The sequence below is a fragment of the Ammospiza nelsoni genome, chromosome 8 (assembly GCF_027579445.1).
Source record: "Ammospiza nelsoni isolate bAmmNel1 chromosome 8, bAmmNel1.pri, whole genome shotgun sequence".
NCBI classification, from domain to species: domain Eukaryota; kingdom Metazoa; phylum Chordata; class Aves; order Passeriformes; family Passerellidae; genus Ammospiza; species Ammospiza nelsoni.
In genome coordinates, this window is record NC_080640.1 from 10,207,907 (window position 1) to 10,234,622 (window position 26,716).

Genomic DNA, 26,716 nt, shown 5'->3' on the forward strand with positions numbered 1-26,716 from the left:
AGCTGCTGGTACCTGCATTGCAGTGGCTCATAGACAAAGAATAAAGACACAGGAGGCAATTTTCAAATCTACCTAGAAAACTCAGGAGCTTAAGTCTCATCTTCTTTAAAACAGTTACATGCTCCAAAACATCTGTAGCTTCTAGAAAAGCTTCTAGGATTAGAAAAGTGTGTGCATTACCCCAATGTACAGATGGTGGGAACCACACAATGTGCAGATGGCAGGAGCCATGTAGGTCATCTGACGTGCCCAGACCGTGCAGCCTTTCTGCAGCACGCTCAGGAAATGATCCAAGGCCCAGCATGCCAGGCCCTGCCCTGTAACGTGTTCTTCCCACACATAACATTACCCTTTTGAGGAAGATGGTCACTTCCAGAAATAGCCCAGGCTGTGCCCTCTGCAGTGCAGCAGTCTGTTTGGGGAACATGTACTTCTCTGCAAACACACATCTTCTGCCCTCAAGAAACTGCCTTCAGATGCACTGGGGAAAGTGAGGCTTTTTGAGTAAACACCACCTGACTGAACTGCACTTTGTTTGAAAAGAAACTGATGGCATTTATATGGCTGTGGGCCAGGCCAGACTTCCTTCACTTCTATTTAGGCTTGTTAGTTATGTCTCATGTTACAACCATACTGCTGCAATACTGTGCCTGGAGATGAAGGCAGGGGGAAACATACTTTAAATCAGGAAAATACATTGACAATACTGTTAGCTGCATGCTGTACTAGGGAAACTGAGGCACAAAGGCTCCACAGGCTGTAAGAAAATCAGGAAGAGAACTCAGATGTCCTTATGTCTGGGACTGTATTCTGTCAACAGGGACACACTCATCCAGCATTTGGGAGATCCATGGAAAAGAAAGGCTGAGAAAAATGGAAGAGCTTCGATTTCTTCTGTTCTTATAGTTCTGACTCACAAGCAGCACCAACCATGAAGGCTGCAAGGTGGCTACCTCCCACAGCTCCCAGATGGCCAGGCTGCTTGTAAAGCAGTTCATGAACTGCTGCACTTTGTAGCCTCACTGTTAAAGGCAAATCAGAAGCTGTGCCATGTTACCTTACCATGCCTATATGCTGCTTTAGGGCTGCCCAGGCACCTGGGCAATGACCCCTGGCGCAGCAGCCCCAACAGCAATGCCAATGTCATCTGTCCTTTCTCACAACTTCTCCCTTCTTGATGGTGTAACAGATGGTGGGAGATAAATGAGAAGCTTTCAGAAAATAATCGACTATTTTATGGAGAGGAGCTTTAATCAAAACTGAGGCAAAAGAATTGCTCTCAGTCCACATGCCTGCTTGTCACAGAGCAAGCAGCAAAGCATAAACAAGTAATTAAGATAATATTGGGAATCGTCTAAGGCTACTTCAAACTGGATTCATAAAGCAACAGAACTGAAGTGAAATCACTTTCATATCAGAGAATGAAAGGACTGAAAGTACAGTAGGGAACACAGAAAAGAGAGATGGGAATATATCCAGCAAGATGGAAAAAGCAGGCCTGTTCTCTCTGAGCTGATCAACAAGGCAGTGTCTCATAGAGAAGAGATCCAGGCAAAGGCCAGCCAAGTGCACAGCCCCAGAGACCCACAGCCTCTGATCAAGAGAGCCCAAAATAAGTCAACAAAAACAAATCCTATCTTTGTTGGTTCAAAGAAGGTAGGGAGTAAGAGCCAACACTCCCAGGAGGAGAACAAATAGCAGCCAGTCTTTGAATTTGGGCAGAAGTTTGTCAGGAGGGATCAGGAGATGATGAACAGCAGGAACTCCAACAAGCAAGACAATTAACTCAGCAGCAGGACATTGACCAGTCTGTTTGGGTCAGAAATAGAAATGGATTTGAAAGCTCCATCAGGAGCAGGAAAGGAAAAAGTCAGCCTTACCTACAAACAGGAGAACAGACGGAAACAACACTACAGGTGACAACCAATCCACTGCCGAGCACAGCACCAGGTCAGGTTAAACAAAAGCATGAAGGATAAATCCCTGCATGTGTTGTGGATGAAACATTACACAGAGAAGATATAAAAAGGGTACAAATGTGCTGAGGTGGGAAGAAAACCAAAACAACTGACAAAGAAGGAATATGATTTAAACCAGAGAATTGTCTGTACAGTGAATATAATGGAAAAACAAGAGAATTGTGGGAACAGTTGACCAGGTTTTGCCCAAATATCCTCCCCACCATCCCAGGACACAAAATTTCTCTAGGGGCTGGGTCTAACAAGCTTCACAATTCAAAAGACCCTGAGAACATAAGAAAATGTGAAGTTTCCTGCCATCACAGCAGCACTGTGATCAGTGATGCAGATCAGCCCAGGGCAGCTGCAGCACAGCTCTAACTGGGCAGTGCTGCAACACCATCAGCACGAGCCCTGACTGACTCCCTGCTGTAAAACAACACTCCTGCAGAGGATTCCCCCAAACCTGGGAGGACAAAGGGATCAGGAGCCTTCAGCCACACACAGTGACACGTCACAGCAGACAGATGCTGCAGCAGAGAATTACAGCTTGGTTGCAGATAACATCAACAACTGGGCCTACTTCTAGTTTACACAAAGGCCTCTTTGCACAACTTGGGTAGTCTAAAGAGAACACAAATTACATTTTACAACTACTGAAAGTACCAAGTATAAACTGAGCCTAGAATGGTGGGCTTCTGCATAGACTCCTTGCCACCCAGATATCCCCATACACGAACGGCTTCAGTGCTAATACACAAAGGAAAACAGGAACTGCAGCTCTGCAGGATCTTCTTCCTTGGAGGCTTATAAAGTAAACAGGGTGACAAAGAGGAACACAGTGGGTTCCCCCATGGAAATTGCTACATCAGCTCTTGCACTTCTGGAGGCCTCATTCCTCACCAGGGAGTGGGGTTTATGCTTCTCATGCCATTTGCTGGGTTTACCCCACTTTCTGTGTTTTCCCTGGTAACCTGCCAGCTGCACTGCAAAGCCAAGCACCACTGAGAAGACACTGCATACAAAACCTCACCTACATGGGGCACTGCTTTGTTTTCCAAATCATGTCAGGATCTCACACCATGGCAGGTTCAGAAACTCCAGCATCACTGGGAGTTGCTGATCTACATTTGCAGATTGCACTGGGGCAGATGGGCAGAGGGGATGTGCTGAGGCTGAACAGAGTTCAGTGCAGTCCTGTCAGCCTTCTCTGAGCACCTGTGTGCAGATACAAACCCACAAGGACACTGGGATTTGAATATGGGGTAAATATTTGCCTCTTGTGCATGGACCACTAATCCAGTTTCCCAGCCCAACATTTATACTGTCATTATCCTTTCTCAAAAAGAAGTCCTGCACATATCTCACTACACTCAATACTGCTGGCCAGTCTCCCTCAATATTTCTAAGAGAAAAGCAATCCTTAACAGCTTCATTCAGCTTCCCTTTCTTGGAAAATTAACCAGCACATTCAGGTATACCCTCTACTGGGAGGCAAGATCCTGACTCCAAGTATGTCCAGACAAAGTTTCAAGAGCAAGATGAAGCTTCCAGATACTAATCACACTGCTTGTGCATGATCAAAATGAAGCATAACTCAAAACATGGCACAGCAGATCTCACACATTCTCTGTTTTACATGTGTGGATTTGTACTCTATAAAGCAAAGCCAGGTCCTGAGCCATGAATAGAGCTTCACTACAAGGCACTACAAGGTTTGAGGCAGAAAGCATCCCCCCCATATTACACAAGGGCCAGATTCTAACCCACCTACACACAGCGAGTCAAAACTCAACTCCCACTAGCTGCAGAGTGAGGCGTGATCCAGTGCAAGAGGACTAAAAAAACCCCAAAAAACTCACAAGCAAATAAACAAAGTATCATCCAGAAACAAGTAGCAACTACAGAGCCTAGGAAGCAGGAAAGCTGTGGACAGAAAGTCTCAGACACCAGGTCTCTGGGACATGAAGATAGGGGTGGGGGCTTTGTGCAGAAAAATAGATCAACAAGAGCTGACACAGCAATTTGCTCTTTCAGGAATTCCTTACACAAGACAGGCAAACCACTCAGCCACCTGCACACCCTCTCTCCCAATAAAATCATAATTACAGCACTGTCCTAACTCCAGAGGCTCCAGAAAGGACTGAAAATTGCCAGGTATTCAGTCAGCAGCACGATGTGGGGGGGAGGAGGGTGGAAACCTCCTTTGACAGAAAAGATAAAACATATTGAAACTGTGCAATGTTCACCAACCCCCCTACTCCTCCCCTGCACAGTGAGGTGCAGCTGCACAGCACTGCTGCTGTGGTAAATCAGCTTGCTTGTGCACCAGACACCCAAGGCTGACTTGCAGATTCACCTGCAGCCACACCCTTTGAGCTTCTGCACCCATGTTTGTGAACCTGTGCCACATTAAGCCCTCACCTAAGGCACACAGAGTACACACCCACCCCACAGTCCTTCTCTGGGACACTGTGAGCAAAGCAAGCTCAAAGCCAAGCATACCTGAGGGTTTCAGCAGTACAGTCCCCATGTGGACCCCCAGGAGAGAACTTCAAAGGATATGAGAGGTGAAGGCCTACAGAGAAGTTCAGCACAAAATCAAGTGAAGGGATTAAGAAGTGGAAAAAAGTTTTATATGGGTAGATGAGAGTGCAACAACAGAGAAAATGAGGAGCTGCACCAGCAGAACAGCCAGAAGGGCAAAGAAACCCAGACACCCAGATTTCCAAGATAAACTGCCCAAAATGCCTCACCATACTCATCACAGCTGCTGACTCCAAGCTCTGCAAGCAACCTGCTACCAGACTGTAGGTGTATGAAAGGCCCTTGGGAGGCAGTGCCAGACACAAGGGAGGATAATGGGAAGAGAGGAAAATGAAAAGAAAAAGAAACTGAACAGAGATCAAACCCTCCCCCATGGAACTGAGCAATAGATTATTTGAGAGCCCTTAACAACATGGGCCTCCTGGGAGAGCTGAGGGGTCCCAGTGCTGCTGGGAGGATGCTTGGTATTTCCCCAGGATTAGACCAAAAAACAACAGGCTTTCTACATGCCTGAGAGCCTAAATAACAACAAAACACAAATGACAATCTAATATTGTAACGCAATTTCAGATTTCCTTATAAATCTTAACTTCATTAAATTGACAGCATTATTGGGGAAAAATAATTTAGCAACCCTACTGTTTATTTTATTTCCTGCTGACACAATGATTTAATTGATTAAAAAGTCTTCTCAATTATTTTCCAAAATGTAGAAATATCAAGCCAGGCTAATCCTAAGTAAATATAATGAACCTTTCAAATAATTGAGTCTATTAGAACTGCACATGTAGGGTCCATGGCAGCAGTTTCCAGTGACATTGAGTGCAAGTTAATGTACCCACAGAACTTCACCCCCAGCACAGACTACTTCACTTCTCTAGCAGTGTTTTAGAAACTCAGGTTCTGCCCCAGAAACCCCTTCTGAAAAAAGTAACATTAAATAAGTGATACGACATGCTGTAACAAACTAGTGTTCATTTTCCAACCCCTCCCAAAAATCAGAAGATAATGTTGTCAAGAGCAAATTTAAGGAGGCAATATTCAATTTAAATGTAACACATGTTGGCTAACTTCAGTTTTTAATTTGCTTGGGTTTTTTGCTTTTATTTATGTGTTAAGTTGGATTTGTTAAAAAAAAAGTTTCCCTCATCTATTATAAACACCAGGTAACAATGACTGTGATTCTCCAATTATTTTCTGCAGGTGGGTAATTTCCCATACCAAAATATCTCCAACTAAAGCAAAACTGTATTTTTAAATAAGTTCATGTTTTAACTCAAACTGACTATATCTTTAAAACATGTGCACAAAACACTGCACATTCATGTAGATAATGACTGCAGAGGGAAGCCCTCTGCAGCAATCTCCATGCTGTTGGTTGCACAACAGAGACAAGCAAAGGAAAAGAGAACCTGAGCCTCAACATCCTTCCTTAAAATTGCATCACAAGAATTAGAAACTATGAAGCAATTTTTTCCTCTTATCTGCACACCCCTATTTGGGGTAGAAAAAAATTATTTTGCTGAGATTGCGAGATCACCATAGCTCTGTAAGAATAAGAATTGCTCCACCACTGCCACCCAGAACTGGGCTGTCTGCTCCTCAGAACTTTCTGGGTGTTTGTGCAATGACAGCACAGAGCCTGTTGGGAGGAAATAGCTGTCATGTCTGGGCTGCAAATGCTGAAGGGAAATACTTGGAATTAAAATATTAATCAAACAAGCAGCCAGGCTTCATAAATACCCGGCACCACAAAATCATGGATTATTTGGTTCAATAAAGACCACCAACAATGTACACGTGCCAATTTGTAAAAGAATGTGTAAAAGTGTATAAATAAAAAAAAGGAAAACATTGTCACTTTCCCAAGGTTGCCTGAGAGACAATTTTACAGGAGGCTGTTTTATTACAAGATCTGCATGAGATCTAAATGCATTATTTCTCTACACCAATGAAACATTTTGAGACAAAAGCAATCTAAGAAAATCTCTTGTCCACACATGAAATGTAAGTTTTGTTCCTCATCAAGGACTTGATATTTAATTCAAAGTCCATTCCAACTCCACCAGACAGAGCTTACTGAATTGCCCCTTTGATTTTAATAGGAAGAGATGATACAGAGCCTTCCTTAAACAAGGCTGATGCTATACTCAGCATCACACAAAAGACACTGCAGTGAATTTGGAGGCACCCTAAACTTCACAGTTGTCACTTCCCGGCACTTCAGCCATCTGGAAGGCCTGCCATCTCCTACAGCAAGTGCAAGCTGCTACGACTTGTGCTAAAAGAAACTTCCATTTCCAACTGTGCATGTAAGGTCTGAGCTCCCCAGAAGACCCACTCTGGTCCCTGCCTGGAGCAGACCTGACACTGGTCACTCCCTGAGGCTGGAACAAGCACAGGAGGAAACGCTCTGGGTAACAATGCTCTCACTCTAAAGATTCAATCTGGCCTCAGTATTCTTTGTATAAAGAAGGTTTAAGAAAGACTAGAAAGTACCTCTTCTGCTTCTCTGCTGCCTTTCCCCCCACAGGAACATATTCAGCCTGTCAGCTCCAGGGCCCAGTGGGCTGGTGTCAGCACAGAGCTGCCCCAGGAGAGCTGTGCCTGGAGCTCTGTGCTGGCAGGGCCTGCTGAGCACCCTGGCCCCAGGGACTGGGAGTGCTCTGCATCCCTCTCCAGCCTACAGGCTGCTGGATTCAGTGCTAAGGAGTTCCTGAGGGGGGTGTGCTTCCAGCCCTCCTCTGGAGAAGGGCAGGTTGCCATGACAAAGGCCTTTGAGACAAAGAGGTGTGGGATGGAAAAATAGTATGTGGGAAACCTAGAGAGAAAAATACCGACCTCAATTCAGCATTTGCCACCATTTTCCAACACAAAGTCACAGGACTGGGGGCTTTGGTTCACAGTAAACAGCAAAGAGCTACAAATGCCCTCAAATTAGGAGAGGCTGGATGAAGTAGAGAAGCAAATACAAACATTGAACAGACAAAGAGCTCAAGATATGCTGATCCTGATGAAGAAAACTTCCCCACAGCAAGGTGTCCTAACATTGCTTCAAACAACCTTTATTATCAAATGCTGCCGAAGCAGAATCACTGCAAGCAAAGGCACCTTCCCCTTAGGCCTTTACAGGTCCTTCCCAATGGCCTTAAGAAAGCCTTAATCACCTGAGCCACCTGCCACCATTTTATGGATTGCACAGGCCTTGCTGCAGTAAAAGCAAGCTTGCAAATGCCTTTTCAAAGGCATACTCTATGTTTCTAAAGTTTCTCTATCCCAGAAGGTCTCAACAAGGTCTGAACAAACCTACAGAAGGTAGCAAACAAAAAGAACAGGAATGAGAGGGAAGAGGCAAATGCAACCACAGCATCAGGCAATAGGCTTAATCCTATTGTCTCTTCTAGTTTTAAGAAACCAAAAAACATGCCATTGTATAATAAGAAAAGTGTCAAAAACATGGAGTTCTACAATTACCAAGCTATCAAAAGCTGGGAAATCCCACTGCCCTGAAAGGCAGACTGAAACACAGCTTTGTTTTCCTGAACTGAATTTTTAACATGTTGTACATTACAGTCAGTCATCTCCCTCTCTCCCATTTGTTGTAGGGGATCCATTTCAAAACATTTCCTTGCTTCAAATCATGCCTGTCATTACAATCCCAAAGCACCCAGGCTGCACATGCACTATCCCTTAAAAGCAGTGATTTCTGGGTTGCAAAGACATCAGCTGTATATAATGGGAATAGCTATTGCCTACCTTCTCCCTAAACCTTATGAACAGATCTCCCTATTCCCCTTCCCTCTGCAGCATCTGAGACTTGGCATGGTGTCAGCTGGCAGTGCCACTTCAGATCCAGCTCCCCTGTGTCCCCCTCTACTTCCAGTGCTGTAGATCCAGAATGGACGCTGCACCTGTGTGCCCCAGCTCTGAATCCCTCTAGCTGTTCACATTCTCTTCCCATTTTTCCAAGAGAGGAAATTTCTCCCCACTGCCTCCAGCTTTGTTCTGCAGCTGTGAGCCCCAGGCAGCCCTGCCCACACTGTACCTGGTGGCAATGCTGGCAATGCTGCCACTGCCGCTGTATTTCCGTGCCCGGCTCAGCCTCCGCGTGGGCTTTGGGTCTTGTAGTCCAGGGCTTGGGACTGAGGGGAAGGTCGAGGCATAGCCGTGCTCACACTCTGCAACAGAATCAACAGGCAAGGCATTAATAACAAAAACCAACGACCAAAAAAAAAAATAAAATAGAAAAAGGAGAGAAAAAAATAAAGAAGTCAGCAGGCAGGCCTCACCACTAACCTGCTGGCCTAGCTGGGGAGGCCCTTAATCACAACAGCTCAGGGAAATGACTGAGGATATATATTCATTTCACAGGGAAGTGGACTGGGGCAGGAGAAATGGGAGGAAGGGAAGTATAAAGTCTCTGCCAACCCTGGAGGAAGGTCACCACCACTCAAACATTGAAAATATAAAAAAAAAAAAACAACAAGACAATCTAGAGAGTGCCTCATCTTCCTCCTCCTGCCCAACTTATCTGAACCAAGCAAACCAGATATATTTCACCGTGATACTGACGTGTCTGCTGAGCCAGAGCCACCCATCACCATCCCTCCTGCCCAGTGGAAAACTTTCACACCAAATACCCCCTTTTCCTCCCAGAAACCACATCCACGTCAACCTCCCCCACTCTGCAAAAACATTCCACCTCATCCACCACCTTCAGGAGGGCTCATCAGCCCTATCCTTCATTCACCTGGGGATTCACCACCGTCCCGCCAGCAAACACCGGCTCTGATCCCTTCTCGGGGTCACTGCCGCCCCTCGGTGGGGATCTGACCCCAGCCCCGTTCCCCTCACGGAGGGCACCCATCCTCCCCCCATTACCTCTCTCCCTTCGCTCCAGATACTCGGCCGCCTCCAGCAGCCGCTGGATGTTGATCATCTGGACCCGCTCCATGGCCGGGGGGCTCCGCAGCCCCGGGCCGCCCTCCGCCCCCACGCTCCCGGCTCCCCCGCTGGACACGGGGGCGGCTGCGGCGGGGAGGCGCTGGGGATCGCCGTCTCTGCCCAGTGCCCGGGCCTCGTCACACCGTGCCGGGGGCGGCTCTCCTGGGAGGGCGAGGGGCGGCAAGGGAACACGCCGAAGGAAATGCCGGAGGAAGGAGCCGCTCCGGGATGCTCCCGCCGGGGAGCGGCGAGCGCTTATTCCTGCCCCAGCCCCGTCCCCAGCGCTGCCCCCGCGGCCAGCCCCGATGCGCCCCCGCGCCGGGCCCTGCCAGGATCCAGCCCCGGCCCCCTCGGCCCGGCAGCCCCGCGGCGGGACCGGCCCCTCCGGCCGCCGCCCCGCCCGCCGCCTCGCAGCACTTTGTTTACCTCTGCCCGGCGCTCACGGGCGGGCGGAGCGGAGCGGGGCGGGCTGGGAAATGCAGTTCCCGGGAGCACCGAGGCTCGGCCGGAGCGTGTGGGGGCAGCTCCCGGGGCAGTGGCTGCGTGTCCCCGCGCCTGAGGGGATGGCTCCGGGCCCACCCAGACCCTGAGGTGGTGGTCGTGGTGGTCAGGTCACAGAATCACAGAGTGGGTCACGCTGGGAGGGACCACGGTGGGTCAGCTCCCAGCTAAGGAGGGTCACTTCAGAGCACAGTGTGCAGGATTGCATCCAGATGGCTCTGGAATATCTCCAGTGAGAGACACTCCACAGCCTCTCTGGGCAACCTGTGCCAGTCTCAGTTACCTGCACAGCTCCTCATATTCAGGTGGGACTGCTGTGTATCAGCATCTGCCCCTTGCCACTTGTCCCATTGCTGGGCACCACCACAAAGAACCCAGTCCAACCTCTGACACCTCCCTTCCAACAGACAGACGTTAATAAAATCCCCTCTCAGACATCTCTTCTTGAGGCTGAGCAGGCCCAGCTCCCTCAGCCTTTTAAGAGAGACGCTCCAGTCCCCAGATCAACTCTGCAGCCCTCCAGCGCACCTGCTCCGTGTCTCCCTTGAACTGAGAAGCCCAGGGCTGGACACAGCACCCACCGCAGGTGAGGGCTCCGTGCCCACCCACATGGAACTGGCAGGGCTGTGGCAAGGACAAAGCTGAGAGCCTACAAAAGACAAAGCCACAGCCACAATGTGGAAACTTTCCACATCTCACCTGTGGAGATGGAACTCCTGGAATTCCCACCTGGAGTGACTGATAGATTGTTTTTCATAGGAGGTTAAGGAGCAAGGCCCATTTTTCAATGTGCACAGATTATTTAAGAGCATAGACAAGAGATACCACAGACAGCAAATTCACTATACTTGAAGTGGTACATTAACAAGGCACAACAGTGATCATCTCAACATTTTAACAAATGCCTTCAGTATGATCACTCTTTCCAGAATTTTAATAGTGTATTTACATCCTTATTTTCATGTAGGTACAAACCATTGGATCACTTCTATCACCCTGAATTTTACCAAACTCAGCATTAGCTGGAATGGAGCTTAAAAACCTGGTAACATAGAATTGTATTATACCAATCTCTAAAATATTTATCTTACTTGAAAAGGATGCACTCAGAAAACATTCAAGATCAGAATAAGAACATTCATAGTAAATATCTGAATCTCCAACTGATTCTGACTTAGAATCCCCCAAGGACTGTTTTGTAGTTCTGACTGGGATATTTTCTGAACCTTTAGGCCATGACTGGTTACATTTGCAAACATTCCTCCGTCACAACAGGAGACAGAAAAGTACCTTAAAAAAAATCCCAAAAAAGCAGAAATTCTCAATCAATGGCTTATGTCTGGTAGCAAAGGCTTTAGGCAGAGCACAAAGTATCAGGAGACTTGTGATGCAGTTGCAAGAGTCGGCAGCACTCAACTAGAGAAGAGCTGAAAAAAGTGGATTCAGGGTAGCTAACTTTTCTCTACACACAATTTGCTGATCCACCATTTCTGAGGTTTCCTCAGAAAACTGCAGGCTTGCAGCTGATGGAGGTAAAAATAATACCACTATTCAGTTCTTACACAGATGTTTTCATCTCCAGATCTCTAGGGGTTGATTTGTTTTGTTTCTCTTAAGGTGACATAGCTGAAAAATAAAGGAAGCTGGGACACCTCCAGGGACATCCCTTCCTCATTCTGGGAAAGACAGTCCCAGCCCTTGCTTGGAAAGGAGAACTCAGGGAATGAAGCATTCTCTCTCCCCACCTCATATTTCTACACTGGAAACTGCCCATAGAGGAGACTGTTAAAAGCACAGAAGGAAAATTCCAAATTTGGGCAGTCTCAAGGACTACTCATAAGATCCTGGATTAAGGAAAAGGACACAGGTGCACAGACATCTCCACAACAGAGAGGTTAACACAAGAGCATTTCTGGGCTCTAACTGAGCTTCCTTTAACCTGCTTCCAAAACCAGAGAGCCATTTGCTTCTCAGGATTAGCAACACTAAACATTAAAAAACCCAAACCCTGCAACTCCAACCCCCCAAACTCACTGCAAAACAGGCCCTTAGCAGACCCACTGCCATTAGCTTTTCTGATGGCACATTGGGAGATATGTGGTGCCACTCTAGGGGTTAAATGGGAAACCCATGGCTGGAAAATGAAGGGGTAGGTTAGGAGCATATCAGAGAGTCAGCCTCATGAAGGTAAAGCTCAATATACAAAACAAGAGAGGAGGAAGGAGGGGAATCCTGATACACATGGTGAATTAAATCAGCCTAGAAATAAGTTACAGCAGGATCAGTTCTGTGTGAAATGATGTAGGACAAGCTCTTGCATTTACACTTCAGCTCAGCTTCCAAGTCTTTGTTTCTGAAGTAAACAATGTAAATTAGAAAAAAAATCTGTGTGAAACAAAGACAAATTTGGAAATAAACTGTGGGACATTTCCCCAAAGAAGGAGCCCTAGAGAAGAGGCAAGTAACTATGGAGCCCCAGCAGATCTGTAAAATCTTGCAATTGCCATCCCAAGTGCTCGTGTGGGCAGGTCAGCCTGCAAAATGCCAGAGTGTGACAGAAACAAAAGTGGGTGGAAAGTAAATAGCACGAAGAGGCCCAATGCCACTCAACTGCTGACCAAAAAGCCCCCAAAGTCAAATTTTAAATGTGGTTGAGCAATCCACAGGCAACACTGGGGAGGGGCTAAGGGAAAAGTATTTTAGGGGAAAATGAGATCATTTAATTTAGTGGCTCCGAATGATCTGTAAGTACAGTTTTCTGATTATAAGTGCTTGCTGCTGGCATCCCTTCTGGCAGCTGTGATTCACTTTCATTGTGTGTTCTGCTGCTTCGCCCTTTAGAAAGGGGCTTTTTACATTTTATTAAATGGCACTTCGGCAACCCTCCATTTCCAGCCTTAATAATGGATTTGTTAATCTCCCTGATAGCCTTTCCCTCCTCCTTAGCAATAATTTAAATATCCAAGAAGAAATGTGCAGTGCAGAAATCAATTAATATTTACATCTGAAATGCTGCTGTACTATTTTCATCAAGTATAACAGATGTGATCTGTTTTTTATCAACATCGCCATCACCTACATTACATTAGCAACTTCCATCAGGGAAATTTTCTAAGAGCTTTCCAAAAGTAATGCTTTAAGCTTCTCAAACCCAAAATCACTTCAGCTATTTTCTTTCCACTCGACAGGAAGGGAAACTGAGGTGTAAGCAGCATAATTACTCACAAGAAGACACACCCTAAGTCAGAGGTGGAACAGGAACACGTCTCACAAATCAAGATGCCCAGCCCTCTGCTTTGAACACAAACCTTAGAAATAGCACAATGCTTTGCAACGTGGAAGTTATTTTCAATAAGGGCAATCCCTTTGGCTAAGCTGCCTTGTTTTTCATTCTGTATTTGGCTTTTGCTAAAATCCTCCTGTTCCCAACCATCTGCATTTTCTAGGAGAAACATTAAAATGGCAACAGCCATAAGTGCTTCCTTTGCCCACCTTCACACAAACCCTCCAAACTCTTAATATTGTTTTCAAATCCTTGAAATCTAACACTTGTGTAATCAAAGCATGAACAGAGATCCCTGGTGGGAACCATTTTCTGGCACTCTCAAAAGATTCAGTGATTCCCCAGATTTCTGGGAACAGCAGATCCATACCACTCCTGTTTCTCTAGTGAGGGGAACAACATCTGAACAACATAATCAGCACACACTGTAACAAACAGGTCTCTGTTCTCGTAGTCACGACTGTAATAGCTCAGAATTGCAGGACTTGCAGCAGCAGACTGGAGCACAACCCAAGTCCCACCTACTCAACTCCTTCCAAGGCTTGCAATACCTTCACCAAGGGACCTACAAGTGCCTACAGGACATGGCCTCATTTCTCATCCAGGAGGTTCACTCTTTTGCAAGGCACCAGATAATCCATTTCAGCACTCCCACTGGTACCTGGAACCCATCCACCACTGAGGACAGACATTCCTCAGAACCAAACCTCTGGGATACCCAAGAGTTTGAACAGGAATCAAGTGCACACTTTGATTCAAAGACTAAGCTGTGCCAAACAATAAGATAAAAGCCACAGATCTATTGGCTCTTCAGGTCACTTGTTCCTTCTCTCTAGGAGATGTGCTCTGTTTTCAGCCCTGTGCTGTGCCCAAATTTATACTGAGTCAGTGACTTACTCTATAACTTTGATTAAGTCACTTAACTGATCCAGCTGCAAAATTAAAAGGAATTTCCACAAGAAAAAAATATACAGAGTCCTTCAGCTAAATAACAAGAAAGTAGGGTTCTTCAGAATGTGCTTCTTTTCTGGCTCTCAGGATGCTCTGCTGACAAGGGATGTGATCAGTTCTCAGCAGTGCTTCCAGCACAGTTCCATGGTTCTACCTCTGCCCTATCATTTCTCCTGCTGTGGCTTCCTTCTGAATTCTATGCTGAGGTCCAAACAGCATGAGTCAAAACACCCCAGCCTGGAAGTGGCTAACACATGAATCACTGTGGCCAGGTCATGAACCAGGAGGAATGAAAGGGGTTTACTGTGAGTTGGATGAAAAATATATAAATAAAGGGGTCCCACACTGCTCTATATATCACATCACCATGAGATCCAAGGCCATCTACACTGACCTTGAGCCACTTGGTCAGCTCTCATTGATATAATGGGAGCTCTGCATGCAGACCAAAGGCAGTCTCAGCTTCTTCTGCCCTCAGCTAATTACAGGTTTCTGACATTTCTTTGGTTTGTCAGAAAAAGACCCTAAACAGTACACAAACAATGGAAGGAGCCACATGATGAAGATACTGTTAATTCATCCCCAAGGCTCAGTTGTCTTCTCCCTCAGAGAGAATTATTCAGGAGCAAAGGACAAATCTAAGATCATCCATTTGTTATTCCTGGTCAGAAGATCAATAAACATAGCCAGCACTTGAAGAAGACCTAGCTGTCTCCTGCGAGGGGCAAGGCCCACTGTCCTATGCATGCACACCTCTATTAGACTGGTGAACTTGTCACCCCTGTTACAGAGACTTGATTGCCTTCATGCTTTTGGAAGAGGATATGGCAACACAGGTCTGTATCTGTAGTGAGATCAGAATGTATTACACACCATGCCTATTACAGATAAGTCATCGTATCCGAAGGATTCATCACATGTTTGTGAAACTCCTACTGACAAAAACATGAGTCCACACACACAAAGGGGATGCCTGGCACAATACTAAACCTCACCTGAGTTTACTCCAGGTCCCTTTAAAAACATTCCAACTGCTACAGATTTTCAGCCCTGTTTATTCATGAAGTGGCATTTGCAGAGGTTACAGATGTATCAACAGAGCTGCCCTCAGCACAACTTTCCTCTCTGAAAACAGCCGCTGTAACTTTCTTCGTGCCACGTTTCTATTATTTGGATACCAAGCTTAAATTTCTAGAAACAGGTCATTTGGAAACCTGTACATGTCAGTTAGCAAGGTGTGTTGGGATTGGGTTTTGTGGTCTCACCAGGAGAACTGCAGCAAGCAGGCAGGCAGCACTGTTATTCACTCCCTGAGGCTCAACTGGAAAAATAATTCAGTTATATTTCAGCAGCTAAAATACTCCAGCTTACCCAAGGAGTCTGATAAGAGGATTCTAACCTTCCCTGTCACCATACTGTAACACAGGTCATTTTTATTCTAATATTTTAAAATATAAGTGAATAAGGGTGTTGCTGAGAGGCCACTCCTGAACATTGCCTCCCCCTGCCATAGCCCTGACAGTATATCCTACCCTGCTCCACGGCTCTCTTGCTTGTGGTTCTGTTTCCACACCACCCAGCCAACCCACGGCCCCTCAGCTATTATTCATGGCCACAGCGATAGGATGTGGGACCTATAAATGTAAATCATCATCATCTCCATATTTCTGCCTGGGCTTCAGGCAGGTAGGAAACTCCTGCCTTATCTCAAGTCCTGCCCTAGACCTGGAAGGCTCTGCTGTCTGCCTTGTACCACTGACCTGCAGACAAGGGTAGGTGTGTTTTGGAGGCTGAAAACTTCCTTGTAGCTGCTCCTCTATCACCAGAAGGCGTGACATGCACATCTGGGATATCCAAGCATTTGGACCCACAAGAGAAGAGGTTGTGTCCACCTCTCAGGGGGCCCTTCTACCAAACAGCATCTGCTCCTGCTGAGGACGCTGTTTTGAGAAGGTGAATAACATGGCACAGCCACCAAAGGCTTGGAAGAATGAATGAGGGCACTGAGTGTTGTTTATCAGAAACCATAAAACTATGAGGAAAAACCACTTGAGCTCTCAGAGCCTTAACAGCCCTTCCTTAAATTCCTTCCTATGGTTACTGAAGCTCTTCAGTTTCCATACCACTGTGATGCTGATCCCAACCAGCTTTACCCAGCTCCGTCCCTGTCACCCATCCTGGCCAGGAAGAGACAAACATCCACCTGTCACCTCTGTTTTTTTAAGACTGTTTCCTTGGGGCAGGGCACTGTCACTCCCCTGCATGTACAGCACCTGGCACAACAGGGCTGTGACTCAGCCACCCTCCTGATGGGAGTAACACCAAAATAGCTCATTACACCCTTTGTAACACCATGGTCAAGTGACCCGGGCATCCTGCAGGAAGCAGGCAAGCTTCTGAGTCTGGCAGTCTCCAGCAACTGAGTCTGGCAGTCTCCATCACCAAACTTTTTTGAGCTGCCCCCTCTATTATTGTGAATTGTGATTTCAGAGACTGTAATGAGGAGTGACCATTAGCAACATCTCTGCCAGGCTGCCAGCACTGGGTGCACTGAGGAATCACCCCTGCCCTGGCAGATGAAAGGGCACAGCATTCTCTTGGTGCAATAACCTGAGCTCTGCATGCAAATCCCTTCCCAGAAAGGAGATGTATATACATTAGGGTGCAACGCTCCCGCTTCTGCAGCTGTTCCTTAGTTTAGATAGGGCCAGTAAGGCTCAGAGATTGTTTTCCAATCCCAGCAGCATTTTTCTTTGTTTGGGAGCAACACGTAAAAGCTGCCTGGTTTATGACAGTCACGTTCTGAACAGCACGTTCACCAGCTGAACCTTTGGTTAAATGGGACTTTTCACCCTAAAATGTCCTGATTGCACATTAAAATACTGAAAGGTTTTGCAGAATTTCCTAATAAAAGTGATGATTTTCAACATTATGACCTCAACAATTACTAGTGAAAGCTTCCATGAAAACAAGTGCTCAGGAATGGAGTTGTTTAGATGCAAACACCTCTTTTAAAAACCTAGCAATAAAAAATCCTGTATCCTGCAGTCCTAGTCATTTTCCAGTTCCAAACAAGGAACCGTGTAAAATGATGCATTTTTAAATGGAGCGTGTAAAAGATCAGATACTATCCATCTCAACGGCAAAGAGAATTCTATCTCCCCCCACCCTGAAAAAAAGCCATGATTTTGACAGTTCCCCTTCACAATAAGAGCACTCCTTGAGAAAAAAAACAGACCTAAAGCAGCGGTCTGACACTCAGTTTCCAAACCAGGGATGCTGCTGTTTTCACACGCAAACCCAGTTCTTGCTGGTGTCTCCTGTCATTTCCCTGCTCGCAGCTGCTGCTCACGGCGCAGCTCAGCTCCTCAGACGCTTGGCTTTGCAGATTCATTACGAAACAACAATTAGCACGTGAGAAAAAAAAAAAATCCCACCCTAATATTAACTCAACTTTCCAAAACAGAAGAGCAGCCTGGATTTGTTCTGGGCGAGCAAAGAACAAGGGCTGCTGGCTGCAGCTTTAGCGGCAGAGCGGCTCCTCCGCAGTGGGATCCCTTTCCCTGGGAGCCTGCGTGCGCGCAGCTTTTCCCGCAGAACAAGGGCACCCTGTACCGGCACCTGCTCGGGACCTGCAGCTGCCACGGGGGCGAACGGCGAGGAGAGGGCGATGGAGCGATGGAGACGCGTGGCGAGGCACTGCCGATGCCTTTGTAAAGTTAAACGGAAAACAAAACGCAGCACATGCTCCTCGGAGGAAAAAAAGGGGGGAGGGTGGAAAAACCCCAAACATGAAAGCGAGGAGGACAGAGAAATAAATTAAAAAAAAAAAAAGTAGAATAATAAAAAAAAAAAGTAGAAAATTAAAAAAAAAATTTAAAAAGGTTATAACAAAGAGTAACAGAGAAACCCGAGGAAAACAAGGGCAAAGCGCCGGTGGCGGAGCGGAGCCCGGGGCTCCCTGCGAGGTGTCCGTGTGACAGCCCCGGACCCGCAGGTCCCGGAGCCCCCGAGCCGAACCCCCCGGCCGAGCCCCCCGGCCCCGCGCCCCCCCCCCGGCCCGCTCGGCAACGCGTGACGTCACACGGGGGACCCCGGCGCCGCGCATTGGCGGAGCGGGAGGCGAGGCCCCGCCCCCGGGGGGCGGCGGCCAATGAGCGCGGCGCGCTGGCTCCATGTGCGAACCATGTGTCCGCCCGCGGGGCGGGGCGCGCCGGGCGCAGCGCCGCTGGAGCGCGCTCCGCCACCGCGCGGGGTCCGCGGCCGCGCTCCGCCGCGGGCCACGGCCGCCCCTTTGTTCCCGAAGCGCTTCTGCCTCGCGGTGCCGCCGTCCCTCGCGGCTCGCCTGCCCGCTCGGGACACCGCTCCGCGGGGCAAAGCCGCGGGCTACGCGCACCCTCCGCGCCCGCGGAGCAGGAGGCTAGCGGCGCTGCTGGCCACCGCCCCGCACCGGACGCTTGCCCTGCCCTGCACTGCACTGCTCTGCCCTGCCCTCTCCTCCCCGCCGGCTACCTGGCGAGCGCTGCCACTTGCCTACGTGACTCTGCCCATGCCCCGGCGGGGGGGAGCGGGGACGTGTCATCGCCTCCTCCCCCGCCGCTCCGGCTCCGCCACCGGCTCTGGCTCCGCGCGGGGCCCACCGCCCCCCCGGCCCCTCTCGGTGCCGCTCCGAGCCCGCTCTCCCCGAGAACCAGAGATGCGCCCCCCCTCCCCGCGCCGTCCCGCTCCGCTCTCCATCCCAAACTTTCCCCCGGGCCCGGTCTCCCCAGTGGCGGCGGGGGTCGCACGCACGGCTCTGCCGCGGGGGGTGCAGGCCGGCCCCGGCGCCCTTTGTCACTGCGTCGCCGGCCCCTGCAGGCAGCCGAAAGTTTGGGTTATTTTCCTTACTCCCCTTGACCGCCCCGCAGTCACGCACACGCGCGGCCACGGCCGCCAGCCCGCACTTACTTTTATTCTCCTTCTCGATCCGCTCCAGGTAGCTGGCGGCCTCCAGGAGCACCTGCACGTTGTAGAGGAAGGTGTCCATGCCCGCCGCGGGGCTCGTGTTGCAGATGTCCCCAAGGGGGCACCGGGCCCCGCCGGCCGCCCCTGCGCTCCGCGGCTCGCTCCGCGGCTCCCTCCGCGGCCGGCCGCGCTTCCCCATGCCCCGCCGCCTCTCCGTGCTGCGCTGCCTCCGTCCGTCCGTCCGTCCGTCCGTCTGCCGGCGAGCCCGGCGGCCGCCGCGGTCCCAGCGCTGCCGCCGCCCGCCCCGCCGCTGTGTCGCCCCACGGGCCGCCGCCGTCCCGCCCCCCCCGCGCCCCGGCGGGGCGGCCCGGCCCGGCCGCGCCTGCGGAGTGCGAGCGCCCGCGGCTGCGCGGCGCCCGGCGCGGGGGGGCGGCCGGCGGGGCAGGGCCGGGCCGGGATGTGTCACAGAGCCGTGGGGGCAACGACCGCTCGGAAAGGGGCGCCGGCGGCGGTGGCACCGCGCCCCGGGGATGGTGGCACTGGTGGGGGCCCAGCTGCACCCGCCCCCAGGACGCGGAGGCGCAGCCAAGCCTGCCCTGCCTCTTGTCACCCCGTGTCACCTCCCGCCACTGCCCCGGGGTCTGTCCCTGGTCAGGGACCCAGCGTGACAGGCGGACTGGGGAGCCCATGCTGCGCCCAGCGCTGGGGGCGATGGGGCCAGCACTGCCCCGAACTCCAAAGGGGCCTCTCGGCACGAAGCACTAGCGGTTTAATGTCACGTTACTCCTCTGTTATGCAGTGTCCCCCAGAAAGCTCTCTCTGGGTGCAGACTCTAAAAGCAATTAATAAATTATTTTTTTCCAAAGTAAATCGAAGGCGGAGAGCAGGCAAGGGATGCACCAGCCTCCCTCACCCCCTCCACATCCATCCCTGCAGACGTGGGTCAGGGCCGGGCACACTACAGCTTGTTTTGCCCTTGTTTTGCAGTCAGGGAGGTGAGAAGAGCAGCTGCGCCCGGAGGAGAGAGCGCAGGACCTGACCCAGACTGAGGAGAAGGGCAAGGATTTGCACTTCCAGGAGTCATTTGCAATCTCGGGTCCATGAATTTTGAGGGGGGTATGCGGAGTGGACTCCACGAGCACCAGGCTGGCCGCAAGTGATCGCAAGCACCCTCCTGGCTCCCCTTGTGTCCGTGACAGCGGCACCGAAGCACGGCGTTGCGTTTGCAGCACAAAGCCCCGCTCCTGCCCGGCCGGTCGGGTTGGTCTAGCTCCTCTGAGGAGCCCTGTGGGAGCGGCTGGGGAGCAGCATCGCCCCGGAGATGTGCTGGGGCGTGGGCACCTGCTCACACCGGGCTGCCGTGGGTCTCGCCGGGCTCACCGGCCTCGCAGGGACCGGAACGGGCCGGAGAGCGGAGCAGAGAGGTCGTGGTGGCGTTTAGGAGGGCTGTGTTAGTAATGCCAATGGTACCCGGAGCCCGCAGCATCACGGGGACCTGACTCACCTGAGAGGGGACACTGCGGCCACGCAATGAAACCCCCGCGGCACCCAATTGCTGGGGGCCAGCGGGCTATTTTTGGGAAGCGTGGCTGCAGGATTTGGTCGGTCTCATGCCTTCCCACGGCACATGCCGGGGCCGGGCCAGCTGCCCGTGCAGGGCGGCTCAGCACAGCCCCTCCCGCGGGCAGATGGCACCTCCTCCGTGCCCGCAGCACCGCACGGCTGCTGCCACATCCACAGTGCCACGGCTCGTCCCATCGCTGCGCTCGGCAGCCCAGAGCGGGTTGGTGTCGGGGGGAGGGCACACGGCATCATCTGGGTTTAGCCGTGGCCTGAAGGAGAGTGCAGAAGGCAGAGCCTGGTGTGCCGGGAGTGGGGCGGGACAGAACGCAGCGCCAGGCTCGGGTGGGCTCAGCCCCCGCAGGGACTGGCCATCCCTAAGAGCAGGATTCCAGCTGGGAAAGCAGGGGCTGAGCAGAGGTGGGAGCCAGGCTGAGCCATAGGACACATCCAGGCAGGTGAAGGACCCAGAATGTACTTGGATTTTATTAACTCCACTGACTAGCTAAGACACGGTTCCTGCTTTACAAGCCTGCATGGGCAAACACTCCCATTAAAACATCAGTCAGAAAGTCCCTGGCTTTCTAATTCTGCAGGGGTTGAGCTGATGGTGGGATTGCTCTAAAGAACCCCAGATGCAGCCACTGGACACAAGCAGCTGTCCAGCCTGGCTGGGCACTGAGGGCTCCTCTCTGCTGGCTCGCCATCGGGCAGGAGGCTCTCCATGACCTCACCTTAGAGTACAAGAGGTCATTGCTGAAAGCACACCGAAGGCACCAGAGGCAGCCAGCATCAGATTGCTTAAAATCAGATGATTTAAAAATCACAGGTGCTCTCCCAGATGATGAGGATGTGTTTGGCCATCCAGAGTCCATACTGTAGATCTTGTTTGTGCCTAGTGGCAGCATCCTCTGTTACCTACTGCATTTCTTGGTCCTCCTTGTGCACCTGCACAACACTTCTCTAGTGATTTTTGAATGCTTTGTATGAATTGGTCTGGATCAGCAGGTACCAGTTTTCCCAGCGACTTCCCAGGTTTGAAGCCAGAATAATCATAATTTTCATCCTTTTCCCTTCTAGCTTAGTTCCAGGACAATTTCTCTTTAAAGGCACTTCCACAGAGAAAAGTACAAGGTAATGATCCAAGGGCAGGTATTCAAAGGGAACTGGCTTAAGAGGAATGGAGGCTTTAGGGCATATGGACAGTGGAAAGCACCCAGAATCAGAGAGGCAACACAGGAGTGATAAGGGAAGAAGTTTTGCAGCACTGCCAGCTCTGCACATCCAGCAGCCATGGTCCAGCACCCTCACCCACTGCAGCCTTCTAAATACAGCCATTTAAGGGCATGCTCTCTTTATTTCCCTTCTCTTGTACTTTGTTCAACCTTTGAGCTCATCCTGAAGTCTCACTGTCTATCTTTTCTCTGCAAGGCGATGGGGAAGCTGCTTCTCAGGCAGAAGTGGAAGATCTGAGTGCAGCCCCATGGGCCCATGGCTGTGGGAGTTGGGGTGAGCTGGGGAGCCACTGGCTCAGCCCCACAGCCCATCCCATCCCACCACTGCCTCCAGGCACAGGGCCAAGGCAGCTGTCACATCAAGGGACATCCCTGCACCTTTTATCAGCAGCCTGGTGTGGCAGGCTGCCCTCAGTTCAGCGTGGCACAGCAAGGGCAGGGTGCAGAGGTTGGGTGCCCACAGGGATGTTGCCAAATTCACACCTGTAAAAGTGGGAAAAATATCCACCCCATCATTTGGGGATTGGATTAGATAAGAGGTAAGGTTGCTGGAGTGCTTTATTTTGCAGTGCTGTCTGGTAGTGTGAGGAGCCATGAGAAACCCCTGGGGTAGAGAGAGGGCATCCCTTCCCCTTTGCCATGGGAATCACCTCATGTGTGTGTGGCTGGTGCCCATGTTGGGCTGAACAGAGGAAAACAGAGCCACTGCTCTGAGCACAAATGCTCAGTCCCCTTTGGTGGGTGTGTTGTGACCTTGTTCTGCTGGTGTCACACATAGCAGCTGTTTCCCCACAGCACAGGTGTTATCCATCCAGTTTGTTCCACTGGCAGCACCAGTGTAAATCAGCCCCTGGACAGACCTGGCAGGGTTCAGAGAGGGGTTTAAAGGGTGGGAGCCAAGACAACCCTGGATTTTGGTCTGCAAAAGCTCCTGGAAGCACCTGCTCTCTTTCCTTTCAGGCTAATCCAAATGTAATCCCTTTAAAATTTCACCTGCCTTTAAAAGTCTGCTGCAGTCCTTTTGGTAGGACTAACTAATTTTCCAGGTGATAGTTGTGCTGCCTGTCTGCCATGGGCAGGCATTTCTTGCTGCACAAGAGTGATACAAAGGTACTGAAAAATTGTTTGGAGGCTATCAAGGCTATCACGTGTCTTTCTTTTTTAATGGACACAGTTGTTGTGGTGGGGATGGGCTAGAGCTGGTCTGGAGCAGCTGTACCCTGGAGGGAGAGGAGATCTCTCATGAAACCTGGCTGACTCCTAAACCTTGATTTTGCTGTCGGACCCAGGAAGATTTTAGTGTTACTGGCATCACTCCTTGTGGCCCCAGCCCAGTGGTGAGTGCAGGTATCACCCCTCTCCTTGCCCAAGCATGATTTAATTGGGGCGCAGAGATCTGCCTGCACAGAGATACACAGAGGTCAGTGAAATCTCATATCTCTTCTTTCACTAGTCAATAATTAATACATGGAGCTCTCCCCAGGAGCACTGGCTCCAGGCTGTCCTGCAGGCCCTGGCTGCCACCTGCTATTGCTGCCTGCTGTCCCTTGTCCCAGGGCGTGACATGGGACTGTGATTTACAGCAGGGCCACATATCCTTCTGTGGGGCTGCTAGATGTTTGCATCCCTAAGGGCTCCATGTCCTTAGGGGTGCTGTCAGAGCCTCTCCCTTGGCCAGGCCCAGAGTGGGGGGCTGCATCCAGCCCTCTTATGAAGCCACCATTACAACGGCCTTTCACTCCCCCACTGCTCCCTGAATGGAACAAGGATAACTCAGGGGTGCTCCAGGTGAAAGGCCCTTGTCAGGGTTTCAGGTGCCTGCTCCAGCAGCTGTCATACAGGCTGGGTCCTCAGGCTTTTGAGCCCTCCTGATCCTCTGCTGGGGCTCAGGAAGCTCTGTGGTTTCTCTGGGTGTCTCTGCCTGCCCACGCTGCCACATCGCCTCTGCGATCTGTCCTTGGTGCTTTCTGTTGGTGTGTGCTGGAAATAACTGAGCTACAAATAGTGGTGATGGTCCTGCCTTGCCTAGCCATACTGCTTCTCTCAGGTCCATTTATGATGCTGTTATTTACAGTTTCATCCTGTCAGTACCTCTAAAGCTTCTACTTAATTTCCTTTGAAATCCCTCCTTACAATCCTGTAGGGATTGGTTCTCCTTGAAATCCTGTGTGGTGCCCCCTGATCTCAGCTTTCATCAGGCAAACCTATGATCTCTACTTTTACAATAAGCTTTTTATTTTACCTCCAGCCTTCTAATTGCCCTCCTCAGTCTCCATCTTTGTAATAAATAGTAGGTTTTCTGTCTCAGAGGCTGGGAGATGGCACGAGCTCTTCTCAGCTCCTACTAGTTCTCTGCTGTTCACACTTGGCCTTTCACTGTAGTTGCCATGCAGTTCTGATATAAAAATAATAAAGGATTTTTCTTGCCCACCCTTAAGGGAAAGCACACATATGGTCTGAAATTGCCTTGTGCCAGCAGAAAAAAGGCACATCTCCTGGTGGGTGGATTAAATGCTGAATATTCCTGGTGGGTCTGGGTGGGTGGGCGTGGATGGGACCTGCTAAGGCAGGTGGGAGGATGGATGTGGCAAAAGGTCCAAGAGTGTCTCCCCTGGTGAAAAGAGCCAAGTGGAGGGTCTAGTTCTCCATCTGCTCAGCTGAAAGCTTTACATCACTCCTAGGAGTGCAACAATTGATCCTTGAGTCTGGGCTGGCAGATCAAGAGAAGGTCATTTGACATCGCTCCAGGCAGGAGGATCTTGTAACATTCTCAGTGTGCAATTTTGCATGCTTCAGCTTTGAGTTTTTATGTTAGACTCAGTAATGTGACATCCAACACATTTCTGGGATTTGTGCTTTCTGGGCTGGAGCTGAGGAGCCACTAGGACAAGCTCAGTAGAATTTGCTGTGGGAAGAGCAGAGAAAGAGGATCCCACACCTCCCAATAGAGGTTTGATCCTCTTCTCACTTTGGAATGCTTTGTGTCCCTCCACTCAGCCTTTTAACTGATGTCATAGCACACAGCCTCCTGTGTTTTGACGCATTAGCTCAGGATGGCCTTCCTGAGGTGGTGGCTGCTATGAAACCAGGCATCTCTGGGGCTGTGCACAGACTGCACCTGCTCAGTGCTCATTTTTCCCTTTCACCCCCTCAGGCCTCGTGTCTTGGCAAACTGGCTGCAGGAGGTAAAGTCCAGAGGAAAAGAAAGGCAGAGGCTTTGCAAGGGGAAGTGTCCTGGGAGGTTTCCAGCCATCCCCACCCCAAGATGGAGGATGCAGAAATGATGCCCAGAGTTTTGGAGGTGCAGGGGATCAGTTTTGGCCTCCCCAGACTGTCCTTCAGCAATTCCTTATTTCTGCTTCGCCAAAGCTTTCGCAGCTTGGACTCACCAGACAGTTTCTACAAAGAGGACATCCTGATTTTCACAGTTTTCCTTGGTTTCCTGGGATTTCATTGCTAACCTGGGCTTTGTGGTACCTGGGTCTGATGTTAATGTGGGGAAATCCATCAGGGCACAGCTGCCACTTGACTCCAGCAACAGCAGCAACTAAATAATAGTGAAAAATTACATTCTTCCCTTGAAAGGAGAGGAGGAATGCTGGTCATCCCAAATAAAAGGCTGGATGAGGGCTTAACTTTAAAAATTTGTTAAACTTCAGAAAAAATGTGGGCTAAAAAGGTCATGCTCAGACCTGGAGTTACTGCTCACCTGCAGGCAGAAAAAGGCTCAGTGCACAGGGACAGACTGCAGGAACCTGATGGGCAAAGGCTGCTGGGGTTGGTCTGGAGGCCGGGGGGCACAAGGATGCTGCTCTTGTCCCTAATGCCACTGCACAGTGGGCAGGGGAAGGCAGCCCCTGGCTGTGGAGCCACAGTGATGCCACCAGCTGGGCAAGGGGGCTTGGAGGGGACAATGCTTCCAGGAGGAGCTTGGCTTTGGGAGGAACCTTGGGAGACTCCAGCGCCAGCAGCTCTGCTGGTTCAGTGCAATGCATTCAGAGACAGCTTGTGGCTCTTGCAGGGTAGTTGCTGTTGTCTAATGATTTCCTTCACTTCTTACAAGCATCTCCCTCCAATACAGCTCACTGCACCTCTGCAGGCCACTGGCAGGCAAGTTTTGACCCCAGAAGCTGATGCAGGAGGGTTTCCTGGTGCATACCAAGAACAGAAAAAGCACACCAGTGTTTAGATGCAATTTTTCTCATTTTTACTTGCTTGACACGCTAATATTCAAATACAAATAGACCAGCCCTGCTGCTACTCCCAGCACCTGGTGCCATAAGGGGAGGGCAAAACCAGAGGGGATAGGCTGGGTCATTTATCCAACTATTCTGAGCAGCCACGTCATATAATCCCCTTCACAAATTTCTCAGTCTCCCAGCAGCCCCCACCACTTAATACCCATTTGTTTGTGTGCCAACATTAGCTGAGATTTAAAAGATATTTCCTCTCCCCAGTATTTCCCTACAGCTTCCTCCTCATCTTCCTCTGCCCTCTGTCATTGTAACAAGGAGAAGGATTGTGCATCCTCCCAGGCTGATCCTGCCTGGCATCCTCTGTCCCCACCCTGGCCGTGGCTGATCATTGCAGCAGCACCAGGGACAAGTCTCAGCATCCTGGCCCCTGGTTTTCTGCCCACAGCAATCCCACAGGATCCACTGGACTGAGATCCCCACATCTCATGGCAGGCACGTCACAGCAAAACCCTCTGCTGCTGGCCCTGACCCTTCTTTTGCGCAGGTTCCAGCTCTGCTGAGTGGGGGTGATGCCCCCAGCCCTTCTGCTCCCCTGCC

The 26,716-nt window shown here is 50.2% G+C and overlaps 1 protein-coding gene across 3 annotated transcripts in view; it reads right to left on the reverse strand.

The window, feature by feature from the left end:
- MXI1 (MAX interactor 1, dimerization protein) overlaps window positions 1–19,447 on the reverse strand; it is a 55,002-nt gene extending 35,555 nt beyond the window's left edge. The window contains exons 1-2 of one of the 3 annotated variants that reach the window (XM_059476721.1): window positions 19,132–19,447; window positions 8,551–8,683 (exon numbers count right to left, since the gene is read on the reverse strand). In XM_059476721.1, coding sequence (XP_059332704.1) covers window positions 8,551–8,683; window positions 19,132–19,327 — 329 coding nt within the window. In that variant the 5' untranslated portion in view covers window positions 19,328–19,447. Of the gene's footprint in view, window positions 1–8,550; window positions 8,684–9,386; window positions 9,741–19,131 lie in introns of those variants that run through there. The other 2 variants (XM_059476720.1, XM_059476722.1) reach the window with 2 other exon arrangements.
- Window positions 19,448–26,716: the final 7,269 nt, after the last annotated feature.